The sequence below is a fragment of the Oncorhynchus clarkii genome, chromosome 16, assembly GCF_045791955.1.
Source record: "Oncorhynchus clarkii lewisi isolate Uvic-CL-2024 chromosome 16, UVic_Ocla_1.0, whole genome shotgun sequence".
Lineage (NCBI taxonomy): Eukaryota > Metazoa > Chordata > Actinopteri > Salmoniformes > Salmonidae > Oncorhynchus > Oncorhynchus clarkii.
The window spans coordinates 21,536,131-21,564,022 of record NC_092162.1 but is presented as its reverse complement, the minus strand read 5'-3'; the positions used below and the strand labels follow the sequence as shown (position 1 = coordinate 21,564,022).

General features: G+C 43.0%; 1 protein-coding gene across 1 annotated transcript; it reads right to left on the bottom strand.

The window, feature by feature from the left end:
* Positions 1-1,329: 1,329 nt before the first annotated feature.
* LOC139368181 (ubiquitin carboxyl-terminal hydrolase 31-like) lies at positions 1,330-27,407 on the bottom strand. Its single transcript, XM_071106798.1, has 17 exons — positions 25,948-27,407; positions 18,574-18,711; positions 17,792-17,880; positions 17,431-17,523; positions 17,044-17,179; positions 13,580-13,727; positions 12,953-13,136; positions 12,656-12,767; positions 12,475-12,569; positions 12,142-12,219; positions 11,713-11,842; positions 11,500-11,619; positions 10,968-11,193; positions 9,147-9,305; positions 6,181-6,333; positions 3,605-5,856; positions 1,330-3,571 (listed from the first exon to the last, which is right to left on the bottom strand). Exons 1-16 carry the CDS (start codon positions 26,494-26,496, stop codon positions 4,274-4,276), a joined length of 3,993 nt encoding a protein of 1,330 aa, XP_070962899.1. The 5' UTR covers positions 26,497-27,407; the 3' UTR covers positions 1,330-3,571; positions 3,605-4,273.
* Between the last annotated feature and the right edge of the window lie 485 nt (positions 27,408-27,892).

Here is a 27,892-nt window from a genome sequence, read left to right as displayed (position 1 = left end):
CACCCTAATAACGTTCCAGGAGTTATATCCATCGAGAGTGTCTTAAAATGGAGTCTCTCAACAGCAGTATCAAGGATTAAAGTCGGCCCCAGGAGACACCCGGAGAAGACTGATCAATAAAATGAGATTGCCTGTCGAGAATTTGCGGGCCAATAACCCAGGAAAAGCATTCCTAGACCTTAATCAACACACTAAACGCATTGTGTTCAGAAGACAAGCGAGATATTGTCATTGTTCAGGTGTTACATCAAGATAAAAAGTCGACAACTCTTCATCTTAGGTATCGCTAATAGGGTTCCCTTAGATCTCACACAATTGGCAACAGATGACTGATTCGGCATTAGAAGAACTTGGCTGCTGTGGCTCATATTTCTGATTTCAGAGAAAACATCTGGTTTGCTTCTTAAGCTGGCTGGTTTTACTGTCACCGCCCCACGAAATAATATTATCTGTGTACAGAGATAACAGAGATGTGGTTATATGTATACTACTCATTCATTATTTATTTATTAATCTTATTTATTTGCATATTTTTTCCATATATAGTATATATATTTTTTTTTTTCTTATTTAGTTATTTGTTTTGCTATTCCAATTTGGTAGATCAGCAATGATATTGATAGGGTATAATGGTATTTTGATATTTCCTAGGCAGCGAGATTGTGGGGGAAAAAATAGACCTAGTTGTAGCCCCAATAAGCAATTTCATCTGAAGGTTGGATTTCATCACTTTTCTCCCTCGGAGAGAGGAATAAGTGGAGACAGAGAGCACAAAAAGATTCCTGAAATAGATGAAAATTACAGGGGAAAAGAGACAAAGAGGGTGTATTAACTCTTAATAACCCCCCCAGCCTTGGGCAAAACTAATATATCCATAATTCAATCAGCTATAAATAAATTATGCCTCTGTAGTTTAATACACCAACTGTCATCCCCCTCAGTGACAACATTAGATTGGACAGAATGATATGTCTTGATAAAGGGAGATTCACTCAAAGTTAGATTTTAAGGGCAAATTCGGTTTTGCGGTTACTTTATTTCCAAGTCATCAACTGGCATGCAGTAGAATTTGGAGTAATGGAAAATGTTTGCTCCACCAAGTGGATGAAACCAGAACTGTAATGATAAACAAACAAACAAAACTAAAAACTAAATCCATTCAAAGCAATATAAAATGAACAATTATTTTTTATTATATGACATCTTCTTGTTGTTGCATTGCTAAACCAATGGCATATACAAACATTGCTTTCTCCCTTTGAAGTAATGAATCCTTAAAAAACATGAAGAAAACAAATATTTCAGAATTGAGTCATTAAAAGTGCATACTAATAATTTATTTTTTATTTTTTAATTGACACTCATGCGCTTGCCCAAAATAAATAATGACTTGCATTTTTACCTTTTACTCTATTGAAGTCCCATTCCACTTGAACATAATCATGATATGATTTGAAGCTTTTCTGTTGTTTTCTGTTGTACTGTATGTAGACCACCAAGGCTAGTGCTCCAGAGCAAAACAGACTCCCTACTTAAAATCACCATTACCATTCTACTCTTCATTTGAAATTGGTGCAAGGGTGGGAAGGGGAAGATATCAGAATTGCAAACAGGTAATTGCAGCTAATTGCGAGGTTGAAAAAAAAGATACGTCTTACAATAGTTGAAATCTGCAGATATTCAATTTAATATAATCTATCAAATACATAAAAACATTAGGAACACTTGCTCTTTCAGTGATATAGACTGATCAGGTGAATGCTATGTTCCCTTATTGATGTCACCTGTTAAATCCACTTCAATCAGTGTAGATGAAGGGGAGGCGACAGGTTAAAGAGGGATTTTTAAGTGTTGAGACAATTGAGACATGGATTGTGTATGTGTGCCATTCAGAGGGTGAGGGGGAAAGACAAAAGATTGAAGTGCCTTTGAACGGAGTATGGTAGTAGGTGCCAGGCACAACAGTTGTGTTGCTGTTGGAAGCATTGGAGTCAACATGGGCCTGTGGAACGCTTTCGAAACCTTGTAGAGTCCATCCGCCGACGAATTGAGGCTGTTCTGAGGGCAAAGGGAGGTGCAACTCAATATTAGGAAGGTGTTCCTAATGTTTTGTACACTCGGTGTATATGTGATATTTTTAAGGGTACTCCTTGGAATAGGCGATTTTGAACAAGGCAACAGAAGGCAGTGTGGTTGCAAAGGGAATGCTGATAAAGGTCACCCCTGTATCACCCTTTACTGTATCATCTCACTTTGAAAAACATCTGGGAGATTATAGCTACAGCCAGTATTTAGATAACAGGTTCATAAAGTATTCCACTGAAAATAATCTCGTATATTGTCTTTGGCTATTTGATTGAATGGATTATATAAACTAGTTGGGGATTCAGTCACTAAAACCATCTGAAAAGTATCTACTCTCAAACCATGACAAAGTGACATTTCACAATCATACCAGTTGTTTCCAAATGTATTTCTTATATTTAGTTATTCGATGTTTGGTTGCAGAGGTCTATGGGGTAGCGTGTCCCTTAAATGGTTTGGAATCAAACACGAGTCAAATTAATACAATACAGAAATCATTCATTCGCAAGTGAGTTGATTTACTTTAAGGTGAAGGAGCAATACCTACAATTCATTAACAAAAAAAAAGTATTATACTCTGAAGAAAATGTGCAAATAAAGCATTGAATGATGCCTAAACATGCTCTCTGATGCAGGCATTTGGAAAAATATACAGTTAGAAATATATACACATCCAAAAGTAGCAGTATTACTTGTGTGGACATTAGCAAGTGTTGCTTGCATAGTTTAATGCATGCATAAGCAATTTCATGCAAAGATTGCTGTCATACATTTCATCACGGCGATCACTTTTCTGAATCTAAGTCAGTGCATTCTACGCGGGAAATCTGCTTGGTAGCGCATAAGCCAAAAATGTGCACAGGCACAAGCTGTGATGACACAGAGAAAAACAGAAAAGGATAGGGCGGATCCAAACGCACCATATATGGTGATCTTATAAAGACGCCCCCATGTATTGTCTTTAGCAATGTCTTTGATGGCCTTGAGTGTATCTTTTTTTCCACGTCGACCCTGTGTTCGTCTTAAGGAATGTTTCGAGATGTCTGGCAGTCTGAATGTGGTCCCCTGTCAGGCCTTGACCACCCGCAAGTGACAGTGGTCACCAGTCGGGGGCAGAGGTGAGTGGAGTTGTTAGGGCACTCTGGGGGGGCTATTATGTCACACTATGATGTCACTACTATTCCAAAATCAGTACAACCAGAGGGAGAGTGAAGAACCACAGTCCCAACCTTCCAAAATCATTGATCGATGTCACCTTCCTTGTATATTTCTAATGGGTCCCTTTAATGCTATTGGCAGGTATACACACACCTCTAGTCCTGGATACTTATAATGTCCTACATAGGCTAGCAAAATGTTGTTGCACAATCACTATTGTTAAATTGGGATTATGTTAAATGAAAACCAAGAGTTGTTAAACTGGGATTATTCATTATGTAAATCTGGAATTGGAGTTGGTCAAACTGGGATTATCAGTACTGGACAACTAATACCAGTGAATTTGGGATTACAAATGTACCTGCATTGATAGCTCATAATATGAGATTTGACATAAATTACCACTGACCTATACTGTATCAAATTAGCTATTAACTGGGATTATGATAGGTATTCGTGTTTGTTTCATGGCTCCATATATTTAGATGCTCTGCCTGGTGTGGAATGTTTTGAACTATTTGAAAGTGGACCCAGAAGTTTTCAAAGTACAAAGAAGTCAGAGATGTAAAACACTGCTCGTTAACTACATCTGGTGACTGAGTAGTATTCCATGTGTGATCTATTGTGTGATTTACAGGGATTCTCATCCTGACACTGCTTAACAAACGCACTTGCTCGCTACACAAGTTCCTTTCGACGTCGGCCCAAGACGAACCTTCTCAAAGTACGCTAAAGAACCAGGTAAAAATGTCATTACATGTGCAGTTCATATAATAATCCATTTGATTAAAATCATTTTTCAAAAAAAGAATTAACAATGCAATCCATACAAAGTGCTTTGTTTCAATCCATTACTATATAATAAAGTGGACAGGGACAGACTGTCATGTATGGCAGCTTGCAATCACCTGGGGCCAATGAAAAGCCAGAGGTGCTTTTCAAAAGTCGCTCCCAAAGAGGAGATGTAGTTCAATCTTTGAGACACCTTAGAGCTTCACTTCAGCGATTGTTTTGGTTCCCCAAAGATATCTCACTTTGACTTCTGGGTGGTTCGTGAAGAATTGATGGGGATCTTTCGGGATGGCGGCAACCTCTTTTCAGGAGGTTTTTTCCCGTTGGCAGAGGCTTTCTCCACTCCACCCGTCTCTGCTCCGGAAGACTTGGACTTGGCGGAGGACAGTATAGAGTGCTTGGCTGGGTTGGACGTCTTGGAGGATTCCTTGTCTTTGGCCGAGGGTGTGTTCATCTGGGCCTCTGGGTTCCCCTGCTGGGCCCTCTTGGCTGCTCCATTCCCCGCCCCTTCTCCAGTCTCCTCCCCAGCCCCCTCTTCTGAGATGCCTTTAGCCTCGCCTGTCCCTGCTTTGGCCGTCGTGGTTGGCTTTCCCCCGTCCGTGGACCTGCGTGTCTCTTTCTGCCTCAGGGCACTCTTGAAGAAGTTGAGTCCCTTTTCCTCCGTCTTGCTGTTCCTACCAGGTCCCCTGGGTGGCGCTGCTGAGGCCGCTGCCCCGCTCACACTGGACGATCGCAGGCTGGTCATGGAGGAGCTGCTGCTGGTGCTCCTCCCCCCAGCCCTGCTCTCCGCCCCTCGCCCCGCCCTACCTTCGCCCCGGCCAGCGGCACACATTTCTCCTCCCCGGGACACACCACTGGCCCTGGAGGAGGGACCACCGTGGTTCACCCCCCTCTCTGACACTGAGGTGGTCCGCGACGTCTCCCGACTGGCGCTTCTCTCGGCTGCTCTAGTTCTCGCTGATGCGGAGCTCCTCTCCACCGTCCCTCTGGGCGACGTCTTCCTCGGCGGGTGTGCCGAGGAACTCTGGGACCTGGGGGAGCCTCCCTTCCTTTGCTTTGCTGTTTCAGGGTGAAGTGTTTCTGGGGTCTGCAACGGCTCCTTTTTCGTGGGGGTGGCTGTTTTGGCTGAGGAGGTCTTGCTGTTTTTTTTGACTGCCCCCTCGCTTTTTTCTTTGGGGTTGGACACTGTGGCCGCCACGCTCTTGGCTTGGGTTCGAGAAGGTGACGATGCGTGGGTCGCAGAGGAGGTGTGGGAGGGGGAAGGGGAGGGGGTGGTCGGGTGCTTCTTGGGGCTCTTCTCGGTCTCAACAGTCTTTGCAGAGTTTCTCCTGGCCCCGGCATCCTCCTCTCCCCCTGCTCCTCGTTGTTTAGGCTCCTTAGCGATTGCTCCTTGACCCGGGCTGCCTGGCTCCATGACCGTGGCCCCGTTACTGTTACCCCCTGCCGGGCTGGAGCTCCTCAGCTCAGCCTGGGGAATGGCCTTGGAGTGCACCTGCTCCAAGAGCCTTTTAGCCCCTGCATTACCATCCAGGACCAGGGGTGTCTTACCTCCAGCCCTTACCTCGGGTTTCGCCGAGCCGCTAAAGCAGGAGGTGGAGACCTTGTCATCAACCGCCTCGCCTATCCTCTCAAGGGTGGGCGAGGAGGAGTGGGACTCCAGGGAGAAGCGCGAGGGAGAGTTGGAGCGCAGATGGAGCTTGGTGGAGAGGGACCAGGAGGGCTTCGAGCCGTTCTCGCTGAGGGCCAGAGGGCTGGCCATGTTGGAGCGTGAGGAGAAGGTCTGTCTCTGGATACTCCGCACCGCCGGGCGGGTAGAGAAGCCTTCTCAACAGAAGGGGACAGAGATGTACAACTAAATCGTTGGTGTGGAGTGGAATAGACTGAGTGCATGTTCATCACCTCTTTTATCAGTGGGTTTCAAGCTAGTAAAGTCTGATATTATATAATTATATTACAGAATGATACAGATTGTTCAGCTTTGCAAAAACAACTGAAAGTAGGCTAATGTATAAATAAGGCCTGCAGTGTCATCGTAACAATATATTTTGTATAAATTTTAGTTCCAAGTACTATCATTGTGCAAACATATTTGATATAGCAGAAATACAACATCTTGACAAATATGCATGAGAGGCTGTTTCTCACCATCGTCTTCGCTGCGTTCCCCAGTGAACTCGGCCGACTCCGAGAGGGAGGCCAGCGAAGTGCGTCTGGAGGAGCCAGATGAGGCCTGGCTAGGAGGACGACTCCCTATCAACCTGCTGATCCAGTGTTCACACAGAGACGAGCTGGTCGAACCTGGGACGAGTAAACAAAGGACATATACTGTATGTATACAGTTGAAGTCGCAAGTTTACATACACCTTAGTCAAATACATTTAAACTCAGTTTCACAATTCCTGACATTTAATCCCAATAACAATTCCCTGTCTTAGGTAATTTAGGATCACCACTTTATTTTAAGAATGTTAAATGTCAGAATAATAGTAGAGACAATGATTTATTTCAGCTTTTATTTCTTTCATTGCATTCCCAGTGGGTCAGAAATGTACATACCAAATACTAATTGAGTGTAGCATTGCCTTTAAATTGTTAAACTTGGGTCGAACGTTTCGGGTAGCCTTCCACAAGCTTCCCACAATAAGTTGGGTGAATTTTGGCCCATTCCTCCTGACAGAGGTGGTGTAACTGAGTCAGGTTTGTAGGCCTCCTTGCTCGCACATGATTTTTCAGTTCTGCCCACAAATTTTCTATAGGTTTGAGGTCAGGGATTTGTGCTAGCCACTCCAATAGCTTAACTTTGTTGTCCTTAAGCCATTTTGCCACAACTTTGGAAGTATGCTTGGGGTCATTATCCATTTGGAAGGCCCATTTGCGACCAAGCTTTAACTTCCTGACTGATGTCTTGAGATGTTGCTTCAATATATCCACATAATTCTCCTGCCTCATGATGCCATCTATTTTGTGAAGTGCACCAGTCCCTCCTGAAGCAAAGCACTCCCACAACATGATGCTGCCACCCCTGTGCTTCACAGATGGGATGGTGTTCTTCGGGTTGCAAGCCTCCCCCTTTTTCCTCCGAACATAACGATGGTCATTATGGCCAAACAGTTCTACTTTTGTTTAATCAGACCAGAGGACATTTCTCCAAAAAGTACGATCTTTGTCCCCATGTGCAGTTGTAAACCGTAGTCTGGCTTTTTTAATGTCGGTTTTGGAGCAGTGGCTTCTTCCTTGCTGAGCGGCCTTTCAGGTTATGTCGATATAGGACTCATTTTACTGTGGATATAGATACTTTTGTGCCCTCCAGCATCTTCACAAGGTCCTTTGCTGTTGTTCTGGGATTGATTTCCACTTTTCGCAACAAAGTATGTTCATCTCTAGGAGACAGAACGCGTCTCTTTCCTGAGTGGTATGATGGCTGCGTGGTCCCATGGTGTTTATACTTGTGTACTATTGTTCGTACAGATGAACGTGGTACCTTCAGGCATTTGGAAATTGATCCCAAGGATGAACCAGACTTGTGGAGGTCTACAATTTTTTTTCTGAGGTCTTGGCTTATTTCTTTTGATTTTCCCATGATGTCAGCAAAGAGGCACTGAGTTTGAAGGTATGCATTGAAATACATCCATAGATACACCTCCAATTGACTCAAATAATGTCAATTAGCCTTTCAGAAGCTTCTAAAGCCATGACATACAGTGCCTTGCGAAAGTATTCGGCCCCCTTGAACTTTGCGACCTTTTGCCACATTTCAGGCTTCAAACATAAAGATATAAAACTGTATTTTTTTCTGAAGAATCAACAACAAGTGGGACACAGTCATGAAGTGGAACGACATTTATTGGATATTTCAAACTTTTTTAACAAATCAAAAACTGAAAAATTGGCCGTGCAAAATTATTCAGCCCCTTTACTTTCAGTGCAGCAAACTCTCTCCAGAAGTTCAGTGAGGATCTCTGAATGATCCTATGTTGACCTAAATCACTAATGATGATAAATACAATCCACCTGTGTGTAATCAAGTCTCCGTATAAATGCACCTGCACTGTGATAGTCTCAGAGGTCCGTTCAAGGGGGCCGAATACTTTCGCAAGGCACTGTAATTTTAAAGGCACAGTCAACTTAGTGTATGTAAACTTCTGACCCACTGGAATTGTGACACAGTGAATTATAAGTGAAATAATCTGTCTGTAAACAATTGTTGGAAAAATTACTTGTGTCATGCACAAAGTAGATGTCCTAACCGACTTGCCAAAACTATAGTGTGTCAACAAGAAATTTGTGGAGTGTTTGAAAAACAGGTTTTAATGACTCCAACCTAAGTGTATGTAAACTTCCGACTTCAACTGTATATATACACATCATAAATGTATATATTAGACATACAGTATAAAAACATGTATATGTGCACATGTGTATATGATTTTAAATCACATGTCTCAGTCGGGGAGGACATGACATCTACAGGGAGATTGGATGTGAGGCATAAACCAAATGAGACCCAGGTTTTCTACTTCATGGCTCCAGACTACGGCCGTTTAGTCGCATTCAGCGTCCCTTTGACTTGGCTGTGGGAGTTACATTTTTTTCAGTAGTTTAATACACTTCTTAATAATAAAGCACTATCAATGAACATGATGATTACTCATTTTTCTATTGCGTGACGCCATTCATTGTTTTTGATGCGACCAAATCAAGGGTGGTTGCCAACAAGTGAAAAAGTTAGTGGCACCAGTGACACCAGGGGAAACAGTTAGTACAGGGCTCCAGACTATCTATGACATTGTTGCATCTTGTTGTTTGAAAAACGTTGCATCCCATAGAATTATGGAATGGTGCCCCCGCACATTGACTCTGTACGGGTACCCCCTGTATATAGCCTCGATATTGTTATTTTACTGTTGCTCTTTAATTATTTGTTACTTTTATTTATTTTTTATTCTGTGATTCTTGGGTAATTTATTATGAAACTGCATTGTTCGTTAGGGCTTGTAAGTAAGCATTTCACTGGAAGGTCTACACTGGTTGTATTCGTGACAAATACAATTTTATTTTATTTGAATCATGAATTAAATCGTTTTTTTAATAACAAATGCATATATTCTTACCTGCAACGGAGCTGTTGGCAGACCATGATGGGATGGTGGCCCGTCTTTGATAAAACAGTATGTAGGCGTTCTGCTTGCAGACGTCATCGTCAGATATGGCTTGGACATCGCTGTCATCAAAGCAGTACCACATGCCATCGATGGAGTTTTTACAGTGAGCTGCAGAAGAGGACATAATAAGGATGGGATAAAGAGTCAATTATCATGTTACCTGGATAATTCAGTGGATTTGAATTATTTGAGTTTCTAAAAAAAGAGCAGGAATATCGATGCCAATCACATTTCGATAGACATACAGTGCCAGTCAAAAGTTTCTACTCATTAAAGGGCTTTTCTTAATTTTTTACTATTTTATACATTGTAGATTAAAAACGATAAAATAACACATATGGAATCATGTAGTAATCAAAAAAGTGTTAAACAAATCAAGATACACAGCTTTGCACACTCTTGGCATTCTCTCAACCAGCTTCATGAAGTAGTCACCTGGAATGCATTTCAATTAACAGGTGTGCCTTGTTAAAAGTTAATTTGAGGATTTTTTCCCCTTCTTAATGATTTTTAGCCAATCAGATGTATTGTGACAAGGTAGCTGTGGTATACAGAAGATAGCCCTATTTGGTAAAAGACCAAGTCCATATTTTGGCAAGAATAGCTCAAATAAGCAAAGAGAAACAACAGTCCATCATGTCTTTAAGACCTGAAGATTAGTCAATGCGTAAAATTTCAAGAACTTTGAAAGTCTCTTCAAGTGCAGTCGCAAAAACCATCAAGCACTATGATGAAACTGGCTCCCATGAGGACCACCACAGGAAAGGAAGACCCAGAGTTACCTCTGCTGCAGAGAATAAATTCATTAGAGTTAACTGGACCTCAGATTGCAGCCCAAATAAATGCTTCACAGAGTTCAAGTAAGAGACACATCTCAACATCAACTGTTCAGAAGAGACTGCGTGAATCAGGCATTCGTGGTTGAATTGCTGCAAAGAAAACCACTTCTAAAGGACACCAATAATAAGAAGAGACTTGCTTGGGCCAAGAAACACGAGCATTGGACATTAGACCGGTGGAAATCTGTCCTTTGGTCTGATGAGTCCAAATTTGAGATTTTTGATTCCAACCGCACTGTCTTTGTGAGACGCAGAGTAGGTGAACCGGTGATCTCCGCATATGTGGTTCCCACCGTGAATCATGGAGGAGGAGGTGTGATGGTATGGAGGTGCTTTGCTGGTGACACTGTGATTTATTTAGAATTCAAGGCACACTTAACCAGCATGGCTGCTGCGATATGCCATCCCATCTGGTTTGCGCTTTGTGGGACTATCTTCTTTGGCTATTTGACCAAGAAGGAGAGGGATCAACCCAATTGAGATGGTTTGGGATGAGTTGGACAGCAGAATGAAGGAAAAGCATCCAAACAAGTGCTCAGCATATGTGGGAACTCCTTCAAGACTTTTGGAAAATCATTCCAGGTGAAGCTGGTTGAGAGAATGCCAAGTGTGTGCAAAGCTGTCATCAATGCAAAAGGTGGCTACTTTGAATAATCTAAAATCTAAAATGTATATTGATTTGTTTAACACTTTTTTGGTTACCACATGATTCCATATGTGTTATTTCATAGTTTTGATGTCTTCAATATTATTCTACAATGTAGAAACATAGAAAAACCCTTGAATGAGTAGGTGTGTCCAAACTTTTGACTGGTACTGTACATGGAGTATGTGGCTTTCTCAAGGGCAGAACAGCAACCCTGTCAATTTATAGCCCTACTGTTGCAGGAACATATTAGAGTGTGTGTCCATACGTGTGTTGTTTGCTAACCTGTGTAATGACCTCCCGCCATTGTCCCGTGGTGGTTACACACAGCGTACAGGTCATACAGGTAATCCTCTGGGTCGCGGCCCATCCCGTAAGGTCGTCTCCATGGTGACCAGTGCGAGGGCAGGCTCCAGCTGCTCTGGCTCCGCTTGACCATATGGGGCGCCATGTCCATCCCGATCAGAGGAAACTTCACCATGTTCTGCATCTTCATCCTCCGGTCTCCGTCCTAAGAAGACACCATACACACACACGCACAACAGCAACAAATTTGATGATGTTGGTTGAGGATGGAATACTTACTATGCTAATGCAGATTGGTTGAGCTTACAATGCCGACTGAGCTTGTAAGAATTAACATAATATTAGTGTTGACATACACTAGTAATACAATCTATACACGTGTACTTTGAATTAAATACTATTTTGAGTTTATTCCTGGGGTAATATAAGGCTAACTGAGCTTATCCACTTTGATTATGTAGTTGTATGAATGATGTTGACGTATAATGTGGTGGTCTGTAGTGTACTGTACCTGTCTGAAACGTTTGAGGTGCAGTATGAGGATGTCAGGCAGGGTCCAGAGGCTCAACTTGATGCTGCCCTGCTGTAGCTGCTTGCAGTGTGGGCAGCGCCAGGCATCATCTGGAGCAAGCTGAAACACACAGAGCGGAGCTCTCAAACACACACACACACACACACACACACACACACACACACACACACACAGGCACGGGTACACACGTACCTGTTCCTCTTTGGTGTAGAGCTGAAAGCACTGGGCGAGGGAGCACGTCTGAGGCTGCAGATGTCCGTCTTTCTGTTGACGTACACTCTCAGCATCTGGGATGTACTCGTCCTCCGTGCGTTTGAACAGACTGCAGTCAGACACAACAAAATGCACAGTTCACACAGAGGTCACACAACAAGCTTCAAAGGAAACCATGAAAGGTCTATCGAAGTGTGTTGACAAACAGAAACTAGGGAAACGTCTGACACCTCAGTCACAACTATTGCTTTGAATTCACATTCGCATTCTCTTCAAAGAGCAAAACTATTTTTCTCACCATATGAGTGACTGCCAGTCAACGCTAAATGTGTGCACTGGGTCATGATGAAAGAGGTGAGTGTCTTTCCCTCTCAGCATAGTGTTTTTTTTTTGTCTCATTACACTTACTAGTCTTTTGTCTCTTTGTCCCATTCCACCACAATCTTGACATGTGGGGGGCCTCCTGGCCCACAAGATTTGTACGCTCTGCAGACAAACATTGGATAAATAGGAAACCAATGCAACGTTATCTTTGAGCCCTATGACAGCTCAAGGTGGAAAACAGGGTACGCTACATATGGAACAACAACCCAGACGGTTTAGCACGTGTGAAAAACCACGGAAGGGTTAAACAAAAGGCTAAACCCACTGAAAGGTTGAACACTTGCTAAACTTAACTCTTGCTACCTGTCCTCTATCAGTGAGAGATAAGCGCCCTCTGGTGGCGCTGGGTGACATTACCTCTCCACAGAGGGGTGGCACAGTGGTTGCTCCTCTTGAGGTAAGAGATACGTGATTCCAACCACCCCCACTACACGCAAACTGAAGGGCCCAACCTGAGGGACAGCAATACGTTTAGTTACACCGTGTACGTGTGTGCCTGTGTTGAATGAGTCTCTGTGTGTGGACAACCTGCACCTACCTGGACAAAGACCCCAGGACGCAAAAGGTGACGCATCTTCTCCAGGATCTCCTTCTGCAGAACATCCCAGGTGACATTCCGCTCCAGATACAGCACAAACGGATGGCCAAACCTAGAATCGTCATAGACAAGGGTGAAGAACACGATTTTCCCACATCCACCATAACTATATCAAATTAGTTTGCCTCCACTGTATGGACATGTTCCTTGAGTTCCTTATTTTCCTGGTGCTACGTTGCTTCGCCACATTCAACTGGAATGTTTCCTGTTGAAATCTTGAGGAGTTGCTTTGTGTACCTGCGTCCCTGCTGTCCGGCGCAGGCTCTGTTACACACCAGCAGAATGATCTTGTCAGCCACGCTGGTCTTATTGGGGCTCGGAGGGGGAGTCACTGACTCTTCCATTTTTGTCGACACCTGTAGCCTGTTGTTGTCTGTCCCATACTTCAAGTTGTTCTGATTCAGATTAGCATGGGGACTTCCTGCAACACATTGCCGTATATACTGTAAATGTATACACAGCACGATATGAACAAACTTTTGAGTTCTAAATCGAAACTACCCAAGCTGCGGTTGCGGTCACATTATCCTAAGGGGTTAATGAAACAAAGATCACAGCCTGCTGCAGGTCAGTGAGATGCAAATGTGTTGAATAAGGCTGTTAACCTGCGCAATATGTTGGATTCTGGCATAGGAACGCATATCTGTATACCCAATTCTTATTGGGCTATCAATTTTCTGGGTCCAAAAGATACTGTACACGCATATGCAGTGAGGGTGAACATAGGTAATCACATCCAGATTTAACATGATTTCCTATTAAATCCAATTGCTAAATCCATTTGTAATCTAATCTAGACTCTTACCTCCCTAATCCGGCCCTGAGTTAAACTGATTTACGGGGAATCATAACATGAAGTCAAACCTCGCTGAGACCGGATCTGCTCTGGTCTAAACAACTCCGGTGTTTCAAAGGCAAATATGGAGTCGCTCTCTTGAATGATCTCAAGGTCGTCATCGTCGTCACAGAAGGAGCGGTGAAAGCCATCGGAGTACATTTCAGTAAGGACAATCTGCCAACACACATGGATCATTAACAGAGATGGGGTTAATCTCATTCAATTAAGTTATATTAAGATTTGAGCCTCCAGTAACATTTTGTCCTCCATCGAGGAAGGTCCCACAAAGGTTTAAACCTTTACACTTGTGGGAACTGGCCTATATGGATAGGGCTAAATTGAAATGTTTCTTACAGAAGAAATATGAAAAGCATGTGCATCACCATGGTAGCAATTGAAAGGGAAGATGTAGGTGATCATGGGACAATTATTAGACCAAAGGTGAGGACACAACAGTTCACCTGACACAAGACGGAATCCAAACATTACACTGTTGATTTTATGTGCATTTTACATTTACTGTACTTTTTGCCGCATTTGCTCATAATGAAATCTGAAAATATTCTGGATATATTCAGTAACATGCTAAACATTTTGGGTCGGTGGAACATAAGGAAAAAAAACGAAAAGGGTTTGAGTGAGAGTACTAACTGGTGTCTCCAGTTAGTACTGGAACAAAAATATAAAACGCAACATGCAACAATTTCAAAGATTTTACTAAGTTCCAGTTCATATAAGGAAATCAGTCAATTGAAATAAATTCATTAGGCCCTAATCTGTGGATTTCACATGACTGGGAATACAGATGTGCATGCATCTGTTGGTCACAGATACCTTAAAAAAGGTAGGGGTGTGGACCACCATTTGCCTCATGCAGTGAGACATCTCCTTCGCATAGTTGATCAGGCTGTTGACTGTGGCCTGTGGAATGTTGTCCCACTCCTCTTCAATGGCTGTACGAAGTTGCTGGATATTGGCAGGAACTGTTGATGTACACGTCGATCCAGAGCATTCCAAACATGCTCAACGGGTGAAATGTCTGGAGAGTATGCAGGCCATAAAAGAACTGGGACATTTTTAGCTTCCAGGAATTGTGTACAGATCCTTGCGACATGGGGCCGTGCATTATCATGCGGCAACATGAGGTGATGGCGGCGGATGAATGGCACGACAACAAGCCTCAGGACCTCGTCACTGTATCTCTGTGCATTAAATTTGCCATCGATAAAATGCAATTATGTTTGTTGTCCGTAGCTTATGCCTGCCCATACCATAACCCCACTGCCATCATGGGGAACTTTGTTCACAACGTTGACATCAGCAAATCGCTCACCCACACAATTCCATAAACGCTGTGTACCATCTGCCAAGACAGTTGAAACCGGGATTCATCCATGAATCTGCACACCTGCATTGCTTGCTGTTTGGGGTTTTAGGCTGGGTTTCTGTACAGCACTTTGAGATATCAGCTGATGTACGAAGGGCTATATAAATACATTTGATTTGATTTGATTTGATGAAGATCACACTTCTCCAGCATGCCGGTGGCTATCGAAGGTGAGCATTTGCCCACTGACGTTGATTACGACACTGAACTAACTGCATTCAGGTCAAGACCATGGTGAGAACGATAAGCACGCAGATGAGCTTCCCTGAGACGGTTTCTGACAGTTTGTGGAGAAATTATTTGGTTGTGCAAACCCCCAGTTTCATCAGCTGTCCGGGTCTCTGGTCTCAGCCGATCCCGCAGGTGAAGAAGCCGGATGTGGAGGTCCTGGACTGGCGTGTTACCATGTCATCTGCGGTTGTGAGGCCGCTCTGACGTATTGCCACATTTTCTAAAATGACGTTGGAGGCAGCTTATGGTAGAGAAATGAACATTACATTCTCTGGCAACAGCTCTGGTGCATATTCCTGATGCCAATTCCACACTCCCTCAAAACTTGAGATATCTGTGGCATTGTGCTGTGTGACAAAACTGCACATTTTAGAGTGGCCTTTTATTGTCCCCAGCACAAGCCTTTATATCAGCTTCTTGATATGCCGCACCTGTCAGGTGGATGGATTATCCTGGATAAGGAGAAATGCTCACTAACAGGGATGTAAAAAAATATATTTTTGTGCATATGGAACATTTCTGGGATCTTTTATTTCAGCTCAAGAAACATGGGACCAACACTTTACATGTTGCGTTTATATTTTTGTTCAGTACATAAGGTGCTGTTTTGAGCTATCCTAGCTCTTCCGTTGAGGAACTAGAGCAAGCCCACTTGTAGCTGTTAAGTTTGGAACACAACCCTGCAATTACACAATTAACGATCCATTCTAAATCGCTATCTGGGTCAGATGGGCATCATTTGAAAGCTTGTTCTATTGCGAACATGACTAGCTAAGTTTTGGTGAGCCTAGAAAGGCGTCGAGTGCATTCAGTTGCGTGTGCCGCTGCAAATTTTCTTCACAATAGACAAACAGACTCATTCTGTTCAGAACAACCCAGGGTATTGTGTATTTTATTCGATTTGATCCGATTCTGACATGACTCTTATGATTTGAAAATGCGAAGTGCACATTTAGACTCACAGGTATTTGGCTTGCTTGTATGACATCAAAGCGGTATTTATTATAATCCTCAAGGTCTCATCTTTCAAAAAACACAGAGCCCTTTTCATTTACAGCATTTCCCTCACTTTGCCCAGACAACAAAACATTTACAAAAGTTGCCCAATTAGTGGGAGGGATGGGGGAAACGTTTTGACGTGAGAGGTGCTCAAGTTCAGAACGTCTGTCAGTCAAAACCCATGCGGCATTGTGAATCGCAGAGCCAGAGCTCTGACGTCATGCATAGCATGTTACTGCGTTTATCAGTGCCCAAATCTGCCATTTTTCAACTCGTATACGGGTACGAGTGTAAAGGGCTACAAAATCTCAAAGGGGAATCAATTTCATGCTGAAAAGCCAACATAGCTAGGCATGAGGTGTGTGGTTTATTCATATGGAAATCATATAAGATTCATAAGATTGATTAACACACCTTAATTATTACACAGTAACTCAGGATTTATACAGAGTAGTAGACCATACTAAATAGGATGAGCAAACAATATCACATGATCTGAGCCTCCCATCATGACTCTAGGGGACACATCAAACACAAACAGTGGATTGTTGAAGGCTGAGACAATAGATTTCTCTGTAATGAAGATGCTCACAAGGGCCTTGAGTCCCTATCATTGGCTGAACCTTAAAAAACAAACACCTACTTTGATAATGAATGAGCATGACTACCACTTAAGTACCTACTCAGTGCCTTGAGTTTTGAATTTAATAGTGTTGACATTTTATGTTTCAGTTTGAATAGTGCTGAAGATTGCTTTTTAGTAGGGTGGGCATTTTCAATCATTGCTGACAGTTTCACTTGTCTCTTATCCGTTCATCTGTATACATGTTTACACTTTGAGGCTCAATTTCAAAGGTACCAAAGACTTGGTACCTGTTCAGAGGGTATTTTGGTCTCCTGGGCCACAGCGCTTCTCAGTCTGGACACAGTGCTGGAGAGAGGCACAGCCACACCCACTCTCATACAGTGGGAACACTTTCCCTGGTACACCACTGTCACATACAGGGGCCTGGGAGGGACACACAGGACAATTGAGTTATCTTACCCACGCGTCAAGGAACACCATCATCTCATCATGCTTCTACACTGTTTGTGGTTTGTCTCTGGCATCCTTCCGTGTATCACTGCCAAGTTAGGCACTCAGTTGTAAGTGGAGATCAAATACAGCAGAACAAGAAAAGGGTCTTTGTGTAATTTGGAGTGGGGTATACTGTTTGTGTGTCAGATATTGCCTTATTAAGATATTCAATATCGCCTTACCGAGTGTGCGGTACCGGGATGGGCAGTGAGATGCAGAGGAAAGGGTCAAAGGTGTTGCTCTGTTTCTGGCAGTGAGGGCAAGTCAGGGAGGACCTATTTGTGTGGAGACAAAAAAAAAGAAGAACATATTCACTTCAAACCGCTGTAACGTTTGACAGTGCACACTGCCTGTGTCAATGTGAAAGCTACAATCACAGCGAGCCAAACGTTAGTCGTCAAATTAGCATTCGAAAACTGGCTAGCTCCCTTGTGCTAGGATCTGCCCTATCAACAGTGCCCTATCAACGTGTCGAATCTATCGTAACTATATTCTGAGTGCAGTGGGGTGTCAATCAGGGGATTACTTTGAGGAGTGACTCACCTGTATTGAGCCTGAAATAGCTCTTGTACGAAAGAGCCAGCTGCTGGTAATGAGGATCCTTCGGGGACATTTTCTTCCTCCAACGGAGGCTACAGAGACAGCGAGCAGACAGACGACAGTCAGGAGAGACGACATATAGTAACACAGCAGTTAGTCAGCCCACATTAACGCCCGAATTGAGTAACACGAGATAAAAAAAATAAAAATAAAACAAAGTAAACACAATCCGGTAATTGACAGTTAAGGGAGATACAACAATGGAAATGCAGTAAAGGGGATACAGCCTAGACGATACAGTTGGAGGAGATACAACAATGGAAATGCAGTAAAGGGGATACAGCCTAGACGATACAGTTGGAGGAGATACAACAATGGAAATGCAGTAAAGGGGATACAGCCTAGACGATACAGTTGGAGGAGATACAACAATGGAAATGCAGTAAAGGGGATACAGCCTAGACGATACAGTTGGAGGAGATACAACAATGGAAATGCAGTAAAGGGGATACAGCCTAGACGATACAGTTGGAGGAGATACAACAATGGAAATGCAGTAAAGGGGATACAGCCTAGACGATACAGTTGGAGGAGATACAATGCTGTCTGTTCAGTACAGAAAGGTACCAATCCACAGTCTCGAAGCTTCAGAACCAGTACAGTTGGCAGCGATGCTACCAGACATGGCTTTAGGCTATATCTAATATCATTCAACGGTCTGAGGTATAATCCCCAACTTGCAACTGATGTAACGGACGTACGCATGCCCAAGTAAAGTTGGTTACCTTCCTGGGGGGTCTGCTGCTGGGCAGGACGATGTTGTTGAGGTCCTCGTGAACTCTGTCCAAGAGCCACAGGAGGAACTCCTGAGCATCGTGCTGGGCGTTGCCCCTGAACTGCAGGGCACTCTTCGACACAACGTTCTGGGGAGAAAAAAAAACACAAGTTCAAAGATGAATGGTAAAAATAAGGTCACAAGTTAATGTGAGGCATTAAACAGATAATTTTTGTTTGTGTTTGTGTTTTGATTGGTCCGTCTTCAAATTGAGACATGGCTGTGGAGCAGGAGTCGAAGCAAACCGACGTGTTGGTTGGAAAAGGCATTGACAGGGTAGCCGAGTGGTTAGAGTGTTGTGCTAGTAGCTGCAAGTTCAAATCCCCGAGCTGACAAGGTACAAATCTGTCGTTCTGCCCCTGAACAAGGTAGTTAACCCACTGTTCCTAGGCTGTCATTGAAAAATAAGTAGTTGTTCTTAACTGACTTGCCTAGTTAAATAAATGTTATTTTTTTATTTTTTTTAAATGTAACAACATGCTCCTTTCTCTATGTTGGACAGTACAGTTTATATTGTAACATCGTGACGAGAAAAACTGGAGAAATAACACTTTAATAACCTGGTGAGTGACAGACTTAGTTAATTGAGGACACCTCCGTGCGTGGCGACAGAGCCATCCCTCCAGGCCAAGGTGTAGTCACCTCTGGTCACTGGCTATCAAATGTCACACGAGGGCAACGATGCAACCAGAACGCCGAGCGCTGTTCCTCCCAGTAAACCCCACAGGGAAACCCTCCGTTTGAAACCATTAGCACTGCAGCCCCAGCACTTTATGCAAAGCATGATGCCATGAAAGACCAAGCACTCAACCCAAAGCCTCTGTGTGCATACTAAAAGAGAACTGTAGAGTAGGTGTAGGATGTTTACTGTACGTATACTGTAGCATTGTGTGCCACAGTAAAATATCTAACCAGAAAAACGGCAAGGTAAAATGGAGGTTGAGTGCTGTTGAGTCCTGGAAAGGCATCTGCATAATCTGCCTATGGTACTTGCAGTATAATGCAGCCAGGTAAACTACTGATGATATGTAATTAAACAATTACATTTGTATAATGGCCTAATTAGTCAATGACAGTGGAGATAGACAATTTATCGCTCGGTCGGGCAGTCGATGTACAGGAAAACGGATAGGGCTATCCCCTTGTGTATCTATCGTTCATGTCTCGTTAATGAGTTGTAAGTGCTCTCAAGTTTTGTTCTCAATGTGGCCTCAGACAGCAGCTATTCTGTCTGCTCAGCCTCATATTCTATTCAACATGGTCGTGATTTGAAAAGGGTCTATACCTTCTACTGTCAATGGTGGAAACTCAAGTTAGCTCCAGTAAAATACGGCTATTTGGTTACCAAGAAACTTGATGACGCAAACTGGGAAAATCATGAAGAAATTAGGTGTAAGAGGAGCTCGGTATACTGTACTTTTTAGCGCTTTACTCAACAACCCAGCTCAGAGATATTGTGACAATGCCGGCCATCGCCTTGTCCACTTAATGGCTTGAAAAAGTACACAGATTATAAAACTGTGTAAAATACTTCATTTATTGTGCAAAATAAGCAAAACGAAACAGCTTGGCAGTTCAAAGGTGCTAAAACCAACCTTTCAGACATTCTGAACACAACTGTTTTATACTGAGGCTTACGCAATGAACTAACCAGGTAGACCTGTGAAGTGACCTGCTGTGAAAAACTGAGCCAATACCATTTAAAGCACAATTACCCAAACATTTAACTGATGAAGGTTGGGACTGATAGTAAGTGCTGAGTTATGGAGATCAAATGTAGCTGAATCAATCAATACAAAACATATAAACACACTTTCTCTCCATAAATAACGGGCATATTTTAAAAGAGTCCAATGTATCTAGTGAAGGAGCCTCTGAAAAAATCAAATCTGATGTGAAAAGATCTGATCTGAATGGCTGCATTTGTAGACGCAGCCATTCAGATCAGATCTCTTCACATCAGATCTTTTTCAGAGCTGATCTGATGAGTCAAAAGACAAATTAGTGGAAAATATATCAGAATTGGGCTGCCTGTGTAAACACAGCCAACTTCATAAATATGACCGTGGCTCTACACTCCAGAGTGAATAATCTATATAGAATAAGACAGTTTGTTCTCTGGCTGACAACCAAGGGAGAAAAATGGACCGAAATAGAAACATTGTCAGGAATAAGCAGTGTGTTGCTGGATGGACCTGTTCAATTCAATTCCCCTCCAATATTTACTTTGAACCGGTAAAGCAGGACATGTAGTTATAAGACCCGAAATAGACAAAAATAAAATCCCTGGTGCAAAGGATGGAGGTTCACAGAGAAATCTTTAGTGAGTGACTTTGAAAGGAATTCTGGTGCTGATGATGGGAGGGTAACCTGAGCTTCCTAAGGGGAAACAACATTAAGACAGCTGACCAGGCTAATCTGCTGGGACACAAGCTGGTAGATTCAGATGCTGCTACACATTTCAATGTCCATCGAAAACTCTACAGGAACACAACATCTCTGCTCTTCAGAAAGTCTGGAATCTGTGGAACCCTGACTTGATTTCATCGGGTGTGTTGCCTTGGCGTGCTCCTTTGTTTCCGAATTTGCTGTTCTCACAGACGCTGGTTCCTCTCTAGGTTTCTTCCTAGACTCCTGCCTTTCTAGGGAGTTTTTCCTAGCTACTGTGCTTCTGCATCTGCATTGCTTGCTGTTTGGGGTTTTAGACTGGCTTTCTGTCCAGAACTTTGTGACAACAGCTGATGTGAAAAGGGCTTTATAAAAGAAATGTGATTGATTTGAGTGGCAAAAGCGTTTTTGCCATCCTCAACTAAACCCCGTAAATCTGTCTGATTAGGGAGATCCGACGGATAGGTGAGATTCACTGCTCCTGAGTCCATCCAGTCATAATATCTGCCACTGCTAGTCTACTTGGAGGTTGTTGCTAATTGATTTGATGAATCAAGAGAATGGTACAGTAGGCTCTAATTGAAATTGACACGTTAATACACGAGTGATCAATAGTTAAATGTAAGCCTATATCAAAATAATGAATCTGTTCGCAGATATCTATGTAACAAGTCAATTCGTGAAAAGCCAATCATACAAAAAAAGTGGACGCTTTGGTTCCTGGTGATATAATATAAAACGTGTTGTTTGTCAATTTGAACTATAGCCTACTGTACCATTCATCACCAGGAAACATAAGAGTACACTTTTTGTTATGATTGGCTTATCCTTCATGGATTTATATAGATATCTGCAAACATATTCGTACTTTTGATATAGGTTTACATGTAAGGGTGGCAGGTAGCCTAATGTTTAGAGTGTTGGACTAGTAACCGAAAGGTTTCAGGATCGAATCCCCGAGCTGACGAGGTAAAAATCTGTCATTCTGCCCCTGAACAAGGCAGTTAACCCACTGTTCCTAGACCAGTTAACCCACTGTTCCTAGGCCAGTTAACCCACTGTTCCTAGGCCAGTTAACCCACTGTTCCTAGGCCAGTTAACCCACTGTTCCTAGGCCAGTTAACTCACTGTTCCTAGACCAGTTAACCCACTGTCTCTAGGCCGTCGTTGAAAATAAGAATTTCTTCTTAACTGACTTGCCTAGTTAAATAAATAAAGCATGTAACTATTGATCATTCATGTATTAACAATGCATGTTTTGGGTGGTTCTTCCTCTTTCATCCGTCTTGTTTGTTAGACCCTGTGGCTCTGACGGACATGTACAGGGCCTTCAGAAGGTATTCATACCCCTTGACTTATTCCACATTTTGTTCTGTTACAGCCTGAATTCATATATATTTCCCCACCCCCTCACACATCTACACACAATACCCCATAATGACAAAGTTTTAGCAAATGTGTTGAAAATTAAATACAGAAATAGCTCATTTACATAATTATTCACACCTCTTTGCTTTGAGTAAATACTTTGTAGAAGCACCTTTGAGTCGTCTTGGGTATGCCTGTATTAGCTTTGCACATCTGGATTTGGGGATTTTCTCCCATTCTTCCTTGCAGATTTTCCCAAGCTCTATTACAACTATTTCCACAGATTTTCAATGGGATTTGAGCCTGCGTTTTGACTGGGCCATTCAAAGGCTTTCACGTTCTGGTTCTGAAGCCATTCCAGCGTTGCTTTGGCTGTATGCTTGGGGTCATTGTCCTGTTGGAATGTAAATCTTCTCCTCGGTCTGAGGTCACTTGCACTCCAAAGCAGGTTCTCATCAAGGATCTGCCTGTGTTTGGCTCCATTCATTGTTCCTTCTATCCTTACCAGTCTCCCAGTCCCTGACGCTGTAAAGCAGCCCCATAGCATGAGGCTACCACGTGTCATGGTAGGTAGGGATGGTGTTAGGTGGGTGATGAGCTGTGCCTGGTTTTCTCCAGACATAGCACTTTGCATTTGAGCCAAAGAGTTCCATTCTTGTCTCATCAGACCAGAGAATCTTTTGCCTTTTGATCTCAGAGTCGTTCACCTGTAATTTTGCCAACCCCAGGAGTGCACCTTTTTCTCAGGAAGTGGCTTCCGTCTGGCCACTCTCCCATAAAGCCCAGATTGGTGAAGTTCTGTAGAGACTGTCGTCCTTCTAGCAGGTTCTCCCATCTCATCCAAGGAACTCTACAGTTCTGTCAGTGTGGTCATTGGGTTCTTGGTCAACCAAGGTTCTTCTTGCCCGGTTGTTCAGTTTGGTCAGACGGCCAGGTCTAGGCAGAGTCTGGGTAGTTCCATATTTTTCCATTTACCAATGATGGAGATCATTGTGCACTTGAAAACTTTCAACACTCTAGAAATTGTTTTATACCCTACCCCAGATATATGCCTCATCACAATTCTATCTTGTGGATCTATGGACAGTTCCTTGGACTTCATGGTATAGTTTCTGCTCTGACATACACTGTCAACTGTGTGACCTTACAGTGCATTCGGAAAGTGTTCCCTTGACTTTTTCCACATTTGGTTACATTACAGCCTTATTCTAAAATGGATTAAATAAAAAACATGTCCTCATCAATCTACACACAACACCCCATAATGACTAAGCGAAAACATGTTTTTAGAAATGTTTGCAAATGTATTAAAAATAAAAAGCAGATAGCTTATTTCCATAACTATTCACACCCTTTGCTATGACACTCAAAATTGAAATTCCTGTTTCCATTGGTCATCCTGGAGATTGGAGTCCACCTGTGGTAAATTCAATTGATTGGACATGATTTGTAAAGGCACACACCTGCTTATATAAGGTTCCACAGTTGACAGTGCATGTCTGAGAAAAACCAAGCCATGAGGTCGAAAGAATTGTCCGTAGAGCTCCGAGACAGGATTGTGTTGAGGTACAGATCTGGGGAAGGGTACCAAAAACGTTCTGCACATTGAAGGTCCCCAGGAACACAGTGGCCTCTATCATTCTTAAATGGAAGGACTTTTGAACCACCATGACTCTTTCTAGAGCTGGCCGCCCGGCCAAACTGATGGTCACTCTGACAGAGATCCAGAGTTCCCCTGTGGAGGTGGGAGAAAATTCCAGAAGAACAACCATCTCTGCAGCCCTCCACCAATCTGGCCTTTATGGTAGTGGCCAGACGGAATCCACTCATGAGTAAAAGGCACATGACAGCAGGAGTTTACCAATGCAGGAGTTTGTCAAATGGCACCTAAAGGACTCTTAAGACCATAAGAAACAAGATTTTCTGGTCTGATGAAATCAAGTTTAAACTCTTTGGCCTGAATGCCAAGCGTCACATCTGGAGGAAACCTGGCACCATCCCTATAGTGAAGCATGGTGGTGGCAGAGTAATGCTGTGGGGATGTTTTACAGCGGCAGGGACTGCGCGACTAGTCAGGATTGAAGGAAAGATTAACCGAGCAAAGTACAGAGAGATCCTCAATGAAAACCTGTTCCAGAGTGCTCAGGACCTCAGACTGGGAAGAAGGTTCACTTTCCAACAGAACAACGACCATAAACACACAGGCAAAACAATGCAAGAGTGGCTTTGGGATAGGTCTCTGAATGTACTTAAGTGTCCCAGCCAGAGCCCGGACTTGGAACCCAATCAAACATCTCTAGATAGACCTGAAAATAGCTGTACAGCGAAGCCCCCCATCCAACCTGGTAGAGCTTGAGAGGATCTACAGAGAAGGATGGGAGAAACTCCCCAAATACAGGTGTGCCAAGCTTGTAGTGTCATACCCAAGAAGATTTGAGGCTGTAATCGATGCCAAAGGTGCTTCAACAAAGTACTGAGTAAAGGGTCTGAATACTTATGTAAATGTGATATTTCAGTATATACAGTACCAGTCAAAAGTTTGAACACACCTACTCATTCAGGGGTTTTTCTTTATTTTTACTATTTTCTGCATTGTAGAATAATAGTGAAGACATCAAAACGATGAAATAACACATATGGAATCATGTAGTAACCAAAAGTGTTAAACAAATCTAAATATATTTTAGATTTTTCAAAGTAGCAACCCTTTGCCTTGATGACAGCTTTGCACACTCTTGACATTATCTTTGCAACGCAAAGGGGTGTAAATACTTATGTAAATGTCATATTTCTGTATCTCATTTTCAATAAATGTTGTTTTTTTTAAATAAAAAAACATATTTTGACTGTAATTATAGGGTACTGTGTGTCGATGGGTGAGACATTAGGCTGTAACACGACAAAATGTGGAATAAGTCAAGAGGTACGAATACTTTCTGAGTGTGTTCTCAACATTAGGATATCCATCAGAAGTAAATCTGAACTGCAAAGCACCCGAGGCCTATGCACTAATACAGGATTGGCCAACCATTCTACTAGTCTGGTTGACACCAGCTCTGGATGTATTCCTCACTGAGTAGTCACGTGGGTCACAGGCTGCCATTCTGCTGGGCTGAGTGTGCAGCTTTTCTTATCAAACACACCTAGCATACCTGCTCTAACACACGCTTACTCATCAACTGCACATTATATGTTTCTGCTGATGACAGTCACTTTGAATGAATAAATAGTAGGCATACAGTAGTTTGGCTTGACACGTTCAATCCCCACAGACAACCAGTAGATTGGGTTTACTGTACTTATGAAACTGGCTCGAGATTTTGCAACAAAGTAACACCATGACAGAACGAACTAATGAAACAATCAGTTGCATTTGTGCGGTTACATTGTAACGGTTGGCAGGTGCCTGTTAGTCACGTACTGCATTGCAACAACCCATGCCAACTATTCGAATGGCTTTCAAGTGTGCGCCCGTCGCAGTTTATAATCCATAGGATTAATCCCATTTCCATCAAACAATAGACAGCGATCAAAAACAATTCAGTTGCCAGGGCGTGCATCGACATACCTTGAATTCGCGGCTGTGTTGTGGGGTGTACTCAAACGTCCACAGAGCGCGGACGAGACCAGAAAGTTGCTCGGTGACTTCACCTGACTCCTGCTGGTGTCCCTTTCTTTGGATACAGACACCGTTGGTTGACTTCGGTTTATTCGATTCAGTCGATTTGTCATTAGTACCGTGACTGTTGTCCTCTCCACGGTATTGTTCCAATGCTAGATATTCAGCAAATAGCTCCGTGTTGCTCAGACATTGCAAGATAGCGTTCATGAAACAGGTGTTGCCATGGTTCTTGAGTCCGGCAACTCCGGGGACCTTGTCCCCAAACAGGAACCCGCCACAGTCACTGTCGTCGGAGGGGACAGAGCCGCCAGTGGTGGCCGGGATGGAACTTGCATCGTCCTTGTCTTCATCTTGATGCTCCTCGTTGCCGAAATGGGACAAAGTCGACAGAGTCCTGAGAACTCTGTTCATAAAGCTCCCCACGGAGCGCACTGAGCCCCTTCGGAAGAGCTTCTTGCTGAATGATTTTTTCTCTTTAGTGGCAGCTTTCGACATGGTCACAGTCGGGCTGGGGTTTCTCAATATTTAAATCTTACTAGAGAGAGAGAGCACCTCTGGACAATAACTGGACCAGTCTGTCCAATGATAAAAGCTAACCACAGTGATAATAATTATTGATGTTATTTATGTTCCTCACTGATGATGACAGTAGTAGGCTATAAAACACTATTTTGGAGGAAAGGTGGAGCATTTGAGGGTCTTATCACCAGCAGCCTATAGCCTGAACAAAAGACCCATGACATGTCTCTTATCTCAATTAAAACACTGCGTCGGGTTGCATAAATATTCTCCATGGGGAGATGCTATCATGCCACTCTAAATTAGGTAGCCTAGAGGGTCTCCATGCACGAGCAAATGTTAATAGTCTCGTAGTCTATCAATTTAGGGTCATGCCATGCAGGTGTAACATTTAGGATGCCCAAAATGATCCGCGTTCATTAGAAAATCAGCGACTCACAATACTCGAACATCAACAGCAATAAATCAACCCATATATTGGGACCACAGTGTACCGAGCGGGGCTCATGTTTTATTAAATAAACCGCAGCTCCACCTATATAATCCTATTCTAGAATCTTTAAGAACATAAATATTCCACGATATTGCCCAAAACGATTGTATTGCTGATGTTTATAGACTCGTGGATGTCTTCACTAAATCGCCCATACCGTGGAAGCGCTTGCAGAAGCGCTCTTAAACTGAAAAGCCCCTAGAAAGAAGCCCGGAGGGAAGCATAGTCCACCGCTCCCTCCATTCGGTATAATACTATCCATCGTATAAGCGTCGTAAAATGAACATCGTTCGATACCTCCGTCGCCAAGTTTAAAGCAGTATCTCATCCTGTGATGGCTTATTTCCCTGTTAATTCTGATTCATCGCAAGGCCGCGTCTCCTGTCTTCATCATCTGGAGTCACCGATACTGCAGGCAGGCAGGGCGGTGACGGCTGACGTCACGGCCAAACACTGATCCATGTTGGAGGAGAGCAGGTAGCGGCATGTGATGCTGACTGGGGTCTGTCTCATTCTACTTTCCTGTTGTAGGCCAGAATGCTCCACTAGAAATCAGACAGTGACACATACACAGCTAGGCCTAAAATATATATAAAAATAACACTTTTTTTTTTTACATTGGGAAAGATACTCCGATAATTTGGTGCCCAGAAAATTCAGATCCTCACTACAGTTAGCCTATCCTGCAACTGTTTTACGGCAGGCCAGGGGTAGGCAACTAGATTCAGGACGATTTTTGTCCGACGGATGGTCAGGGCGGAAACATAATTCTAATCATTTGTACACTGCAAATTGACCACAACTAAGCTCCAAAACAGATTGTATTTCAAAATAACAATTTCAGACATGATCACATCTTTTTTTTGCCTGTGGGAATAC

Bases quoted from the DNA above. Each gene is read 5' to 3' on its own strand.
- LOC139368181 (XM_071106798.1), bottom strand. From the start codon at position 26,496: ATGTCGAAAGCTGCCACTAAAGAGAAAAAATCATTCAGCAAGAAGCTC. The intron at 17,881-18,573 runs GTAACCAACTTT...CTGTCTCTGTAG, and splicing joins GCAGCAGACCCCCCAGGAAG to CCTCCGTTGGAGGAAGAAAA. The intron at 12,768-12,952 runs GTACACAAAGCA...TGACGATTCTAG, and splicing joins GCCGGACAGCAGGGACGCAG to GTTTGGCCATCCGTTTGTGC.